General features: G+C 38.4%; 1 protein-coding gene across 23 annotated transcripts in view; it reads right to left on the minus strand.

Moving 5' to 3' along the window:
* BAZ2B (bromodomain adjacent to zinc finger domain 2B) overlaps positions 1–16,919 on the minus strand; it is a 260,570-nt gene that overhangs the window by 50,982 nt on the left and 192,669 nt on the right. For 16 of the 23 annotated variants that reach the window (XM_039328386.1, XM_039328383.1, XM_039328396.1 and 13 more), the window contains 5 exons: positions 12,051–12,672; positions 10,419–10,718; positions 7,996–8,056; positions 5,688–5,796; positions 5,314–5,415 (listed from right to left, as the gene is read on the minus strand). In XM_039328386.1, the coding sequence (XP_039184320.1) occupies positions 5,314–5,415; positions 5,688–5,796; positions 7,996–8,056; positions 10,419–10,718; positions 12,051–12,672 (1,194 nt within the window). The remainder of the gene's footprint in view (positions 1–5,313; positions 5,416–5,687; positions 5,797–7,995; positions 8,057–10,418; positions 10,719–12,050; positions 12,673–16,919) is intronic. The other 7 variants (XM_039328389.1, XM_039328400.1, XM_039328402.1 and 4 more) reach the window with 1 other exon arrangement.

Below are 16,919 nucleotides of genomic sequence, written 5' to 3' on the forward strand. Positions count from 1 at the left end.
AAACAAAATACTAAAAGAAGAGTTTGTTAATACAAATCTATAATTACTCCGACAGTTGCAAGTAAGTCCCAACAGTAAGGTTGCTTAGGATTGTAGCCTTAGTGCTCAATTCCCTAAACTTGATGAGATTACTTTTAAATGACTATAAATATATTTGAGACTTGAGTACTTGCCAGAAAAAAAGATGAGGCAGGAATCAATTGTAAATAAATAAATGACCCTAATATATCTAATTATGCACCTGATTTTTCTGAAAGCTGCTTGTGATTAGAATATTTATTGAATTATCCATTGTAACTATTTTGCAATGCTCTATAGTTTTAAAACATTTTTTGACTTGCAGAAATGGGAGCTTGGCTTCGTACCATTCATTTCAATTTTAGGAGTATCTTCCACTTAATTTGTCCAACAGGAGTCTTGTACTATCTTTACCAAATCAGATATTATAATGTAATCTAGTATCTTCTGAATTGTTTTTATCTTTGTTTCCTCAAGCCTAGTTATCAATCAGTTGGTCAATATGTATCTTATTTGTAACACTTCAAACTACATGTCAAGACTCAAGTAATAAATGCTCTTCTAATTATCTCTGCACATGGAAATGCAGCATCCTGCTATATATGTATTGCTCAATTCAGAATTTGTGAATGGAAGTCTGGTCATGAAATATTCTTTGGCAGGTGAGAAGATTTTTACACATATTCCCCACATACTCTGAAAACTACTCCAGAAAGTTGGAAAGCAATAGAGCAAGGGAATCTCCTTTGGATCATAGTCCTTTACAAGAATGGAAAGATAACTCTGAATTCCAAGCTTTCAGTCTCTCTCTCTCTCTCTCTCTCTCTCTCTCTCTCTCTCTCTCTCTCTCTCTCTCTCTCTCTCTCTCTCTCTCTCTCTCTCTCTCCCTCCCTCCCTCCCTCCCTCCCTCCCTCTTCCTTCCTCCCTCTCTCTCTCTCTCTTTCTCTCTTTTAAAATAGACTACTGACTTATGGGACAATGAGCACAATCTGTTTTCATATAAGAGTCTAACAAGAATTTAGATACCTTTGCTATACAAATTAGAAAGTTAACTATATTAGACTTGAATTCTAACCCCATCTGCATCAAATACACACAAATAATTCACCAAGATTTCTATAGGTGTAACAATGTGTATACGAATGGGAAAGATTCTGTTTTCATAAAGATCTTTTACTGGATTAATATATGTGGGCCTGTTCATAAAATAGTACCCAAATATTTCAATTAAAACACACATTTATCAACAGGTCTTAATAGCTCAGTATCAGACCACAAGCTCTACATAGAAAATGTAGAATCCCTGGATGCCACAGAGGGCTGGAAAGACTTCTGCCTGAAAACCTGGCATGCTTCTACCTCAGAAATCATGGCCTAGATAGATCAGTGATCTGACAATACTTTTTTCCCGTATTATTAAATAAGTTAGGGTGCCCTAAGATTGATTAAATTAATTATTGAATGAAACTTAAAAATAAGTACAGCTTGCATAAAACTGAAAGCAAATAATCAAGTGCTTACAGATGTGTTTTAAGAATGGCTTAGTTTAATTGGTATAAAGAAAACAGTCTTCCCCTATCCATTGTCTCTAATGCTTAGAACTACAACTCCTATTATATTCAGCTAGAATATGATCAGTGGCATGCTAAATTGGGATGATGAATATAACAACTGACTATATCAGAACAGAACCAGATTATAGAAGACATTGTAAAATTACAATAAATTTAGAGCTTACAGCAGTAAGACTCTTACAGACATATACAAAAATGCATTCAAAAAGCATTATTTATGCAAACATAATACCAAAGGTGCTATTCTGAATTTTCAAATTCATACTTGTTGTAAATTGTATTTATCTCAAGCACACATACTGCAATTTAAAAAATCCTATCAATGAACAGTTACTCACCTTATTTTCTCTGTAGCTTACATAAGCTCCAGACTATAACATAAAAATGCTTCTATCCTTCAAATTTCTTAAAGGTGTTTTGCTAACACCCAAAATGAAGGCAAAAGTGAATTTAAAACTAACATTCAGCACAATCAAATGGTTTATTTGGTTTGCTTAACTAGAAATTTACTCAAATTGACTATATCAAATCAAAGACATACTATATCAAGAACTGGATAAAGGAAGTGACAGTTAGAAGTTCTATAACGGACAGTTAAGCCTGGCAAGAAATCTAAATTCTCTACAATTATTCCAGTGTTTAATATCAGCATAATAATGGCATTTCAATGGAGTTACATGGCTTTTTTCCAACAATGTAAATATTTCTACCAATAATAACCATTCTAGAAAAGTGGTAGTGTGGGAAGAGAATGAGCTGAACCGGTGGCAGCAATGCACAAGCCTGAGCGAGAGATGGCTGGAGCTGCAGGGCTGTCAGGGCTCAGCGGGAGCATCAGGACCAGCGCTTCTTTGGGATTGTCAGGGCTCAGTGGAAGCATCAGGATCAGCGCCAGGCTCCAGCTGGAGCTCGGTGCTGATCCTTGCGCTTCTGCTGAGCCCAGAAGAAGCGCCGATCAGCTGGAACGTTGCAGCATCTCCAGGGTCTTGTGATTTACATTCAGATGCTTGGCAACTGATTCATATTTATGATGGTCACAGTGTCCCACACAGTGAAGTTTGAAGTGTCCAAAACCTGCTGCAACCACCCAGCAGATGGGGGGAATAAAAACCCCACCCCCGCTACCAATCAACAGAAATGCTCACAAAAATGAAAACCTCGGACAGGGTGGGCAGGCAGGTGTCTTGCTTGGCTGTGGCTTGGGGGGCACTTTTTTCAGTGCCTTGTAATTTCGAACAGTTGTAAGTCAAAGACTACCTTGGTGAACTGTTGTAAGTCAAGGACTACCTATATTTCATCACTTCCTCCCCCCCCTTTTTTTTTGGTCATCAAGTTTTTGACATCTTGCTAGGCGACTGGTGATACTCGGATATTGCCATATCCTAAAAGTGGTACAATGAGTGAAAAGGTTGAAAAGCCCTGATCTATGCAACATAATATGCGAGTAAGAAATCCGAGAGAAACGGTCGTAAGGTCAAAATTGTATATATCAAACTGTCTTAATTGTCATTTATCATTACACCATTTCCATTTGTTATGGGTTTTTCCAGGTTACATTAAGAACTGTACTTCTGAGACAGGGTCTATAACTTCACTAAAGATTCTGTTAATTGCTCACTATACCATAGTGTACTTAATCTCTGAGAGGAATCCATTATTCTAAGAACCTGATCATATTAATAGAATGGCTTTCTCCAATAATCCTGGGAATTATAGCTTGATAAAGATTCTGAAAACACTCCATCAAAAGTCTATAATTCTCACAGGATTTGCTAATGGGAGGAAATAGCCATTAGAGTTTCATCTGTATAGTACTGCAAATATTTTTATTTTATTTCAATAAAATAATCTAAAACCATTATCATTAAAAATAACTCAAGATCAAAACAATCCATTCTAGTCCTTTAAGAAGCAAAGGAAGTAATTATACTTTTTTTCTTATTTAATTGGAACATGCTTACATGTGTGCATGCACCTCGTTGCAAAAAAATAAAAAGATAGAAATGTTTTTTTCAAAAATGAAAATAAAAGGGAAAAAGGAAGTTTAACTTGCCCTTTTCCCTGACTTTCCGGTTTTGAAACTGCCAGAACTTTTCACGGGAATGAATACGAATCTTTTTTTTGTTTCGATCCATTATCTCTATTAATGACCTGCATTATTGACATCTTTTTACATGAATAAACTTTCATAGGAATAACCATAAGCAGTGCTTTTTTTGTAAAAAAAAAAAAAAAAAAGGTGCCGGAACTCACATATGTCATATAATCCGTCTTGCCTACCCTACAAGATTCCATCCAAAAAAGGTACCAGAACTCCATTCTGAGCGTTCTATGACAAAAAAAGCCCTGACCATAAGCCTCCATTTTTCTTCACCTACTGGATAAAATATTCAAGCAGAACCATTTTCTTATCTATGTGGCTCTACATGCTATGATTTTTTTCCTCGTAAATACCCTCTTTTTGTAGGCTTCTAGATACATGCTGCAATAGCTATATAGAATAGTTCCAGAAGTTTTGGAAAGCATTTTTGGAGCATATGGCAAATATCTGCAAATATCTGATTTGTAGCTATTACACATACTGAGGAAGAAAAGATTGTACATTAAAATCAAAGAGGAGGAATGCTACTTATTACATAGGAATATATCAGATAGCATATGATGTAATATGAAGAAGGATACTAAGGCAAGGAATATTAAGGATAAGCAAAGTTTTCTGGGTAAAAATCCCCCCCCCAAAAAACCAGACATGAAATAAACCAAGAAAGAAATCACTTTGTAAACACTTACAACTATGTATATTGATATATTTAAAAATAAATCTCATTGACCTCATTAGGAGTTGCTCCTACATAAACCTGCACAGGATTAGACTGCATTTAGTTATCTATAACTGAGCATGGTGTATTATTGGTAAAATGATTTTAGAAAATACTCTCCACCATAGTGTCCCTGACTGCCTTTTCAACTTACTTGCCTATGCTTTGCCCAGTTTCTCATGCATGCAACAAACACATCTGTCTTTCATATTTGAATTAACATCACACAGGTTACTAAATAACTAAGAAAAGAATATCAGAGACACAAATATTAACCATATGTAATTGCCACTCGTCTAACACAGACACAAAGCTTCCACAAATGTTGAAAGGTATATACCAACACTGGTGTTATAATAGATGGAATAGTGGTGTCTATTGATGAAACCCAATAGTCTAAGGCTACAGATGCCCTACATACACATTTTAAGTAGGATTTTTATGGAGGGTTTCCTAACCTGCTCACCCACCCACCTATGTTTAGGACAGCGGAACATACTGAGCATTACAGACTAATATTATCGGATAATGGTATTGACTGCAATTTGAACAATACTAAATTGAGTTCAACAAGACACTGAATAGCTTAGCAAAGTCAAAACATGAAATTGTAAAGGTTTTTTAGCACTTTCCTTGACCATGTGCTCAGTTCACTCACCATCTCGACAATAACATCACAAGTACTGCTCTAAGAATGAACAACTACCAATAGCAATACTCCCGAGAGTAGTGTGTATGTATATGTATATGTGTGAATGTGTATATATGTGTGTGTGTATGTGTGTATATATAGACACACACACATATACATATGTATATATGTATATGTATATATATATTTCACTTAGATTTATGATACTATTCCTCGGATCAAAGACTTTACTTTTTTAAAAAGCGGATACCTGCAATCCATCTCTGGCTTCATAGAAGTCACCCACTCCTATTTTTGCACTGAAGCTGAAATTGTCCCTTGAGATATCCATTATTCCATTTCTGCTGAGATACTGAAAAAATCACATATTTTTCCACTTCAGGTTTTAAGTCATCACAACCCAGCTTTGATGTATAGCTAATATTAGAGAATTCAAATACTGTGCATATTCTAGCAGGGGACTATGACTTTACAGTAGGTGAATTCAGAGACAGGTTAAGGATCATTAGCATCCACATTGCAGGCCATTTTGTATAAAAGAACTTTATAGGAAGAAAAAAAAATTCACTTAAACACAAATGTGCATGCTAAATAAATACCCAAAGCACAATGTTTAAAATATACCTTTACAACTTCTGGGTACTGCCTTAACTTCTTTCCACATGGTGCATAATATGCTACTTCTCCCTGAAGGCGGCCACCAATATTCCTTATTCTTGTTTCCCTTTGCCATCTGCAAATAATTATAGTTCTGTGTTAAGAGACAAACTAGGAAAGGAATTGTCCACATACTTATTTGGAAATAGGTCTTTTTAGAAGGTAGAAAATTTACTTCTTCATAAACATGGATGTGGTTGAGAAGAGATGGAGTCAGAAATAACTGGTACTGGGCTAGAAGAAAGAAAAGTCATGAAGGTGTTGGAGTGGGACTGTGGAGACTCAAATTGAAGTACACCCTTAAGTTCAATGGATTACTTTGGGCCACAGGATTGTAGCAAGGCAAAATGGGAGGAAAGGGTACTATGTGTAGTACCTTGAATGTCTAGAGGAATGGTGGAATATAAACCTAATAGTATAAATACATACATACATACACAAACAAACAAACAAATAAAGCAAACACAATTTTCATATGAAATAATGAAGGTCCTTTAAAATTTTCCAAGTCCTATTTGTAATTGACATTTTGACAAAATATCATATACAAAAAATTAAACCTATACTGAAAAACATGCATCTGAAATCTTAGCAATAGGGTAAAATTAACTTTCAAGGTAAAGAAGGACTGGGCTTGATGATGATCTGATGATGAGCTGTGGTGATGCAGTGGTTAGAATGCAGTATTGCAGGCTGACTCTCCCCATAGCCTAGAATTTGGTACTGACCAGCTGAAGGTTTGACTCAACCTTCCATCTTTCCGAGCTCAGTAAAATGACGATGCAGACTGTTGGGGGCAATATGCTGACTCTATAAATGGCTTAGAGAGGGCTGTAAAGCACTGCAAAGTGATATATAAGTCTAAGTGCTATTGCGATTGCACTTGGAATCTATATAGAAAGATGGGCTATTACAAACTGATCCTGAACCAAGATCTAACCTGAATTCCCCATATGAAGCAAGAAGAAAACACGGTTTGGAGTACATTGACTGGAAGAAGTATGATGCAAAGACACTTAGCAATGCAAACTAGTTTAGGGTGTCTGAAAAACGGAAATGTAAAAAACTGAGGATGTTTTACTCTCCAGCAGGATTAATATATTTTGACAATCTGGACTAGATGACCTTCAAGGTCCCTTCCAATTCTATTATTCTGTATTTTGATTGCCTGGACATATTTCAAATATGGCATATCTGTTCAGAAAAATATAGAGAAAGAGTTCAATGTAGTTCTTGACCTATGACCAAAATTAGGACCAGAATTTCAGTCACTAAGCAATGTTTTCACTAAGCAAGTCATTGAGTGACTTGACCCAATTTTATGATCATTTTACTGCAGTTGTTAACTGAAACTGCATGGTTGCTACGTGAATCATGCAGTTGTTAAGCAAATATGGCTTCCTCTATTGACTTTGCTGGTTGCAAGCCAGCTGGGAAGGTTGCAAATTGTGATCATGTAACTGCAACATGATGCAACTGTTGCAAATATGAGCCTGTTTTCAAGCACCCAAATTGCAGTCGCATGACCGTGGGCCTGGTACAATGGTCATATGTTCAAGAATAGGCTATAATTTACTTTTCAGCACTGTCATGACTTCAAACCATCACTAAACAAATGGCCGTAAGTTTACAAGGACTATCTGTATAAGAAACTTTAAGGTTTCCTATGAAATGCATTGCTCTTCAGTTACCTACAAGCAGATTTATTTCTCCACAACACATCCCAAACATTATTCTATGTTTTGGATTTAGTTTAATAAAGAGCCTCAGAGGTTATTACCTATTAAAACTTTATGTTCTCTCTATGAGGCAGAGTAAAGGAGAATATGAATAGAGGAGGTAGGCCTCCAGGCCTCCATCTCCCTTCAAACGGACCCCTAAGCAGTTTTAAATCATTTCCTTCTATTCCGATTTCCAAAAGTGAATGTAGCCTTGGATAACTAGCAAACTGATACTGAGAGGAGAGAGATCCAAGGTTCAAATGAAGCTAAATAATGTCCCACCCATACATTCTCTTCCACAAGTGCCTCCTGTTTAATATTAGATTGTAAATATGAGCCAAATATGAGTATTCTGTCTTCAGGATTGATAATTATAACACTTACATTTTCAAGATAAAAAAAATCTAACAAGATATAGCATAAATCAATATTTTATTCCTCTTCCATCAAGCCTAAACTCAGAGCGACATCTTAAAATCATTCCCTATCAGAACGGTAAAAGCACACAACAAATAAAGGCTGCAAAGATTTATTTTCAAATTTATTGTACATACCCATATTCCAGAGGAATGCGCAATTCTCTTTCATCTGTGACTCGTCGCCTTTTTGAAGAACCTTAAATAGAATTCAAAATGTCAATTTATAATGAAACATACAGAAATTAAAAGTAGTTGACAAACAGAAATTAGAAGCTGATCATTTTCATTTGCCAGCATTTCTCATATCCTATAAAATCAATAGGAGTACAAATTTACTGATTTACTGATTACAATATTAAACCGTATAATTCAGCTGAACGGAAGAGAGGGACATTATCTCCCAATAATGTGTCAATCCACGAGAACTCCAGAACTAATTCAAATTTGCACTGCTGCTGTATCATGAAGTAATGTATTCAACTTAGTTTCACGAAAAATGAATATTTCAAAGGCCTAGTCCTCAGGCTTTTAACAACTTTTTTTCTGCTTCTGATAGATCTCTGCATCAATTTTTCACTCCTAGCAGTAGGCTTTGTCAATTAATTACTAAATTGGATACTCACTAGAAAAAAATATGGTGCAAAATTATTTAAATATCTTTTTGCAAGCAGATATGGCCTAAGTCCTCATTTTAGTGATAGAATGCCAGCTCTGCATGCCAAAGGTCCCTGGCTCAATTTCCTGCATCTCTTAAGTATGGCTGGGAGAAAACAATTTCTGAAATCATGGAAAGCTGTATATAAATCTTAGCCAAAATGATCGGTAATCTAACTTGGTATGACAGATTCCTTTGTGAGGTCCACCAATTTGGATGGCTTTAAAAGAGGATTAGACAATTCCTGGAGAATAAGGTTATAAATGGATACTAGGACTAGATTATCCCCATTAGTAAAAACTTTAAGCCTGTTAACTCCATGTCGCTGGGAATTACTGATTGTGGGCTTCCTAGAAGCATCTTCTAATCAACCACAGAACACTAAGTTAAATACACCTTTGTTCTAATCTTTTTCTTATATGCCACAATTCATGCAATTCATATTGAGTCTGGCAGGCTTTCCATTTTATTTTTTACCTAAAAATAAACCAACAATTTTACCCACCATTAAAAAAAAAAAAATCTCCTTTGCAAAGTTATAGAAGTAGCATTACTAGTTGAAAGATTTATACAGCATGCAGTAATATTATTCTATGCTAAAAGTTATTTGCTGACAAATGGTAAGGAATGGGATTAGAAGTAGTCCTTGATTTACAATCATTTGCTTAGCAACTGTTTAAAGTTACAACGGCACTAAAAATGATGACTTATATCCAGTCCCCATCCTTACAACTGTCACAGCATGGTCACGTGATCAAAATTCAGGTGCTTGACAACCAGCATATATTTACTATAATTGCAGTGCCTGGGTCACATGATTGCCATTTGCAACCTTCCCAGTCAGTGGGGGAAGCTGGATTGGCTTAACTGCGTGATTCACATAACAACTGCAGTGATTCACTTAACAATCATGGCAAAAAAGGTTGTAAAATTAAGGACAATTTCATTTAGCAACTGCTTTGTTAAGCTATAAAAATCCTGGTCACAGTTATAGACTAACTGTACATGTAGTTGAAACCTGGATATAAGAGAAATATCTGGGCATTTAGCTAGCTAGAAGGCAGGATGAAACTTCCATTAAGTTTTTAAATTTTATTAAAAATGAAAACTATAATTTTTAATACCTATAAATGGAAACAGCAGACTTGTATTTTTATCAGATCAGGAACAAGGTTCCTTGACAGTATGAGCAGCTGAACACAACTGTTTTCAACATTACATATCCCTAGGTCTTGTTGAAACCAGTAACATATAAACAGACATAAAGATATGTTTTTTAATCTATTACGCACCTATTTTATCCTGAGTCAATAGAATTTACATATTTTTGATATATCTCATCTACGGGTCTTATAAATTTTGGAAAAAATATGATTCTGAATAGATTATGTATAATATACAACTAACTTAGTCTAATTCAGCTGATGGGTCTTCTTGACCAGGTTTTGTGATAGAGCCAGGGTCCTTGGCAAATGTGTAAATTTCAGGCTCTAATACCCTTATGAAATACTCATTCTCTCTTCATCACCTTCTGGACTAGTAATACCAGAGGATAATTCTGCTGTTTTTCCTTGAAAGCCACAATTTATGTAAGGCAGTTTTTATGTAGAAATAATGTAGTGCAAGTCACTCTTTGCTGTTCAGTAAAGCCCTCCATATGTTAAAGCCCCCAGTATCCCACTCAGTCAGAATACTGAAAATTATATTCCAACAATATCAAGAAGACTACCAGTTTCCCAGAAAGAGCTGTTCCCCAACCCAGGCACATAGAAAAATCTTAAAGTCAAAAAATATTATTAAAAAAGCCAGATTTGAAAACTGATCAGGTACAATACCTTTTTGACTTTAACCAAAGATCATACAATACTGTAGGTCTTTTAGAAATAATAAATAAATGCTATACCACAATGAGTGCCTGAAGCAAGTCCAGATGATGGTGTTCCTACAAATACCGGTGATGGGGACTCAGGGCATAACGCAGCTGGAGCAGAACTGGGAGTCTTTGCTACTTGGAGATTAAGTGGTGTCGAACAAGTGGCAAGACTACTAGAAGAGCTTTTAGTGGAAGAAGGGGTTTTGTTCAATTTAATTGTAGATTTTTCTCCCTCGGTATCAGATTCTGACTCATCTGGATCTTTATCATCTTCTTCCTCCTCCTCATCAGACCCTTCAGTGTCAGACCCTTCTGAATTACTATCAGATTCTTTGAGAAAATAGAGAGAACCATGAATTACTTAAAACAAATGAACCCTCATCCCAGCATTCACTAGAATATGGAGAAAAAAAAAAATAAGCAGGACCCAAGAAATCCAAATATTGTACTGCAGACAACAATTGCTGAGTCCACCCCCTGGCGGTGCTAGATGAAGTAAGAGAAAAACCACCTCTGCATTGGGAACCCATAAAGTTCCCTGATTTAATGTTGCACATCTACTGTTCATGCTCTCACAAGAAAAATGCAGCCCATGGATTATAGGTTGAGTCTATCAAATACGATCCCCAAAAAGTAGTCCAAAGCAGATGCTTTCTTTTCATCACCAGAACTACTGATTGGCTACTCTTCACTTTGTAATTCATAAAGAGAGGATGCAGGTCTGTTTAAGTTTTAACAGTGTACAAAACCTCTTGTAGACACTGATACTAATTCTGAAGCTGAACTTGAACAGAACATCATAGTTCTCATCAATGCTGATTTCTAGCCTACATTTACTCAGAAGGTTGACAGTTTCTTCATGAAGAACCATCCAGTAGCTACATGATTTAACAAGTATTTAAACCTTACCTCAGTAAGCATGTACCCAATAGGTATTTAGGTATGCATTGATTATAACTATCGTGCAAATAAGCAGCACAGCTTTTGTTGTACCCATGTGTATATGTATGTGTATATATGTATATTTTACACATGTAAACATATACACACACACAATCTCTTTCTGAATCCAACTAGCTCATTTCCAGGAATCTTTAGAGACTTGTGCCTAAAATAGTTAAACTAGGCCATCACAGCTACTCCTCTCCTCTCCCTCCTTTAGCAAATCTTTATTCGAGAAACAAATCTCCCTAACTCAATGTTTCTTCTTCATTGTGTGACCAGATCAAATAGTTATCTCATAATTACTGTCACCCTCCTGCAAGAAAAAAAAAATTGGCAGTGGAATGTACAACCTGTGACACTCCAGATTTTGCTGCTCTGCAATTCTCAATATCGCTAGGAAGTTTAGCCAACAGAGAAATATGTTGGGAGCTATAATTCAACAACATCTGAAGTGTTGCTGGCCTACTGTGATCTAAGAGCAATTGCAATAACAGCGTGGCAGCAGTCCCAACATTACTAGTTTAAATTAATTAGGAATTTTGCTGCATTAGGGTTGGTTCATCTCTATAGTTCTTATCTCAAATATCAGCATTTCATACAGAAACCATTATAGAACTAAAAGCCTCAGCATAAATTCAAGACACTTGCAGCACAGAAATGTGTGTTTTAGAAAGAGGCAAGCATGCATTTTACACAGGTTCTTTAAAGTAAATAAACCTGATTGACTATCATCAGAATCTTCATCTTCATCATCCTCGTCTTCATCATCATCATCATCCTCGTCATCTTCGTCGTCATCATTTGAATCTTCAGAATCTTTACTGCTTAGAACATCTGAATCTGTTCCTCTGAATTGTTCAACTAATGATTTTGCAGAAGAATGACTATGTTGTGTTTTTACTGCTGTTACTGTATTATTGCTGACTGCCTTTTCCTTTGCTGGGCCAGGTAATACAGGAGAGGTAGAAGACATAATAGGTGTCCGGTTGCTTGGTGTCTTTTTCCCACATGTGGTTAAATTGACCGGTGAGGAAAAGGTTACATTGCTGGAAGTAGATATGTTTTCGTTGACCTTGGGTTGAGATTTGGATTTGGTGGTAAGTGCTAGAGGAGCCTCTTGAATGACGCTCTGAATTACTCCATTAGGTTGATGATTACCTAAAAGTGCATTGGTCAAGAAAGGATTCGAATGGTTGTTTTCTAAAGAGGTGTGTTTTTGATGAGCTGGTGATGAACTGGTTGGCTTTGGACTTGATAATGCTGTGATAACCTTCTTCAGGTTCTTGGATGACTCGTGCTGTTTCTTGAATTGTGCTGGGAATGTTTGTTTGTACTGTTCCTGCAGAAACACAAAAACATAACAAATGTCATCAAATACAATAGAAAATGTGTGGGTGGGTGAGTGTGCATATAAGATCTATCTATCTATCTATCTATCTATCTATCTATCTATCTATCTATCCATCCACCCACCCATACATCTTTTTCATACTAGTGATATGGGAACAGGAGCAGGAGATGCACAGTTAATGAAGCATCTATTGCTGAGTGTAGAAATGAAATGTTGAGCTAGATTTAGCTGATCTTGGAAAGCTGCTTTTAACTTTCTGATAAACAAGCTTCAGAATCCAACAAATTGTCTTAAAGTTCACAAATAGGAAAAAAAATGGTTAATCAAAATTATATTATTTTAAAAAAGATAAAAGTAAAGGTTTCCCCTTTCCAGTCCTGTCTGATTCTAGGGGGCTGGGCTCATCTCCATTTCCTAGCCAAGGGAGCCAACAGTGTTAGAAGACATTTCTGTGGTCATGTGCCAGTGTGACTATACGATTATACACTGTTGCCTTCGCACCAAAATGGCACCTATTTATCTACTTGCTTTTACATACTTTCAAACTGTTAAATGGGCAGGAGCTGAAGCAAGTAACAGGAGCTCACCCCATCATGCACTGCTTGGGTCTTGAATCTGGGCTATCAGCTTTCCGGCTGACAAGCTCAGCATCTTTAGCTGCTGAGCCATCACATCTCCTAAATCAGTGATAACGAACCTTTTAGAGACTGAGTGTCCAAACTGCAACCCAAACCTCACTTATTTATCGCAAAGTGCCAGGGCCGCACCAGCAGGGGTGGGTGTGGCTGGGGTGGGTGTGGCCACCTTGATGTTGCTCATAGGGGGATGCCTGTGGGGTCTGGGCAGGATTGGGGGAGATCCAGGGGGGTCTCTGGTGGGTGGGGCGGTGGGCAGGAGGCTCGTCCTGCAGGGTGAAACGGGGTAGGGCGCGAATGCCATTGCTGCGGGGCAAGGCGAGGCCAGGGCGGCTGCTGCCTGACACCATCAGCCCCCGTGCACACAGAGGCCAGCAAGTGCATGGGGGCACGCTCTACCACCTCTACTCGAGCTTGCTAGCCAGCTGCTTCACCTCCTTTGTGCTGGGTGGGGCTGCCACTCTGGGCACTAGCGGTGGCCTAATGGACCTGCGCGAGATGGCGGTGGTGGCAGGTGTGCCCACAGAGAGGGATCTGAGTGCCGCCTCTGGCACGCGTGCCATAGGTTCGCCATCACTGCCCTAAATTATTAAATAAGGCAAACCTGAAATGTTACAAATTCAGGTTACTTTAGCAACAGAAAGTAGATGAATATATTCTCTGTAATTCTGTATGTATTCAAAATAGAATTAACAGACATCCCAACAGTTAAGGGCTGGATAAGAAATCTATGTGCATCTACTTGCATTATTTAAAGCAGGGTTTTTCAATCTTTTTACCGATTGTACCACTTTTAGGATATGGCAGTATTCAAGTACCACCTAGCAAGGTGTCAAAAACTTGATGACCAAAAAAACCCAAACCTGTTCAAAGTTGCAATTGCACTGAAATGACTTATGACCATTTTTCACACTTATGACCATTGCAGCATGCCCAGGATCATGTGATTTATATTTGGATGCTTGGCAACTGATTCATATTTATAATGGTCACAGTGTTTCAGGGTCATGTGATCCCCTTCTGCAACCTTTTGACAAGCAAAGTCAATGGCAGAGCTGCTGGTGGCCAAGTGCTAAGGCGGGACTTCCTTTCCTTCCTCCCTTCCCTGCCTCCCTTTTTCTCATTCCCATCTCCTTCTGAAGGAAGAATTTGAACCCCCCTCCCATATTTTCCCTCTTCCATATATTGATCAAACAAGGAAAGGTCTCCAGAGACATAAAAGATCAGCTGCTGAGTGAACTAGCTTAAAAAAAGCACATTCCCCTTTAAGAATTAGCTACTGGCTAGAAAGGAAAGTAAGGAGCGCAGCCGGCACTTAAGGAAGAAAAGAAAATGTAAATACTGGCTGCCAGCTAAGGCAACCTCCCCAAATGGCTCCATTCATAAGTAAAGGAATGCTATAGGCAAAATCCATTCAGGAGAAAAACACTTCAAAATCCCTTGCAGCAAAACTTACAGCTAACAGCACAGCAATAGAAGCTAACACCAGCCATCAGCCAAATAGAAATTGCCAAACACTCCTTAAGAATACAAAGCCCTCATTGCACAAATCCCAGAACTTCAAAGTCACAAAAGCACATCCACTCTCCATCTCCTTCCCTTCTCTGTGCCTCACCTCCAGCCATTGCTGACTTTTTTCATTCCTCTTGGAGGGCGACCCCTCCCCGGCTGCATTTCTTGCCTGTTTGCTGCTGCCAGCACAGGTGGCTGCCACAGCAGTTGCAGATCAGCTCATGGCCAGCCTGCTTGATCTCCTCTCCCCCCTTCCCCTCCCCCTCCTTCAGTGCAGCTGACTCTGCCTCCTCCCAAGGCTGCTGCTTTTTTTCTCTCTCCCTCTCCTGCCCAAACTGCCTCCTTTTATAACCTCTCCTGTCTCCACCCCCCTCCTCCTTTCTCATGAGGGAGGGTGAGCCATAAGTGAGCCTGAGGTCTTTGCAGCTCCAGAGGGCTATCTCATTGTAAGTCCTTGCCTGTGCTGGCTCTTTCCCTCCCCCACTGCACTTGGCTAGGCAGGGCTGCGTACCACCTGCCACTCATTAATGTACCACAAGTGGTACGCGTACCACCGGTTGAAAAGCCGATTTAAAGAGCCATGATAATATCCACTAAGATTTGGTATGAAAGAAGAGAAATTGGAATGCCTAATCCATTTACCTGAACAAACTGCACTACATACAAAGTATGTATGAGGGGAAAGAAGATTTTGAAATAGTGAATAAATAAAATATAATTTTTTCAACAGATAGGAATAATGCAATGTTAGTTAATAATAAAGTACTGCTAATAAAGTACAGGTAGTCCTTTACTTATGACCATGATCGAGCCTGGAATTTCAGTCTTAAATTGTTGCAGTCGTAAATCAAGACACTACGTGACTGGACTCAATCTTAGGACTGTTTTTAGAATGGCCATAAAGTGAGTCACTGAGGTCATGAAGTGAATGATATGGTTGTTAAGTGAACCATGTGGTTGTTAAGTGAATTCAGCATATCCAATAGATATTTTTTGCCTTTATTTGCCAGAAGACAGAAAAAAATATCGCGAAATGAGACTGTGGAATGCTGCAACCATTGAAAATGCAAATTGGTGGCCAAGCGCCTGCTATGTGATCAAATGGAGGGGGGGGTTATTGTGGCAGTTTTAACTTCAAGGATGGGGGTAAGCAGCTTTTTAAAAATCCATCAAGTTCAAAGGGTCATTAAGTCAAAGTTTACCTGCATTCCAATCTAATCAATTGTAGTGTCTTTGCTATATTTTCCACTCAAATTCTATATATTAATATTCACCATTCTATATATTAATATTCACCCATTGTTCATGAGTATATGAACTGAATGAGAAGGAAGGACTCACTGGAGAAGAGGCTAATGCTGGGAAAGATTAAGGGCAATAGAAGAAGGGGACGACAGAGAATGAATGAGGTGGCTGGATGGAGTCACTGAAGCAGTAGGTGTGAGCTTAAATTAATTCCAGAAGATGGTAGAGGACAGGAAGGCCTGGAGGAATATTATCCATGGGGTCGCGATGGGTAGGACACGACTTCACAACTAACTAACAACAAATACTTGTTCATCATCAGAACCTCCACTGTAAATCATCCAGGTTTTCACCCAAGAATGTGACATCATTTGCATACTGAATACATACAGTCACATCCCCAATCAAAATACCATTAGCTCACCACAAGTGCTCCTAGACTTACGACCACAATTGATTGCCCAATTTCCATTGCTAAGTGAGACAGTCATTAAGTGCCACATTTTACAACCTTTCTTGCCACAGTTTTCTTTTCTTTACAACCTTCCTTGCCACATCTTCTTTTCGGAACCTGGGAGCAGAAGGACAACCGTCGAGCGAGGCCTCGGAGGAAACGGCCCGTGTCCGTCTTCGGCGCACAAGGTCGCCCTCTGGTGGCGCCTGTGGCTGCCATTGACGCTCTCCGCATCCGGGGAGGAGGATGTTAATTTGACTGTTGCGAGTTGCTCACCTGGAGTGGCCGGCAGGCTTAATTATGACTGTTGTTGCCAGTGAGTTGGCAACCCTGGAGCTGGAAGACCAGCGGAAAGGAGACCCCCGGAGACAGAGCCAGCCAGTCGCCAT

The sequence above is a fragment of the Crotalus tigris genome, unplaced genomic scaffold (genome assembly GCF_016545835.1).
Source record: "Crotalus tigris isolate CLP2741 ecotype Arizona unplaced genomic scaffold, ASM1654583v1 scf7180000024376.1991246, whole genome shotgun sequence".
Taxonomy (NCBI): Eukaryota; Metazoa; Chordata; class Lepidosauria; order Squamata; family Viperidae; genus Crotalus; species Crotalus tigris.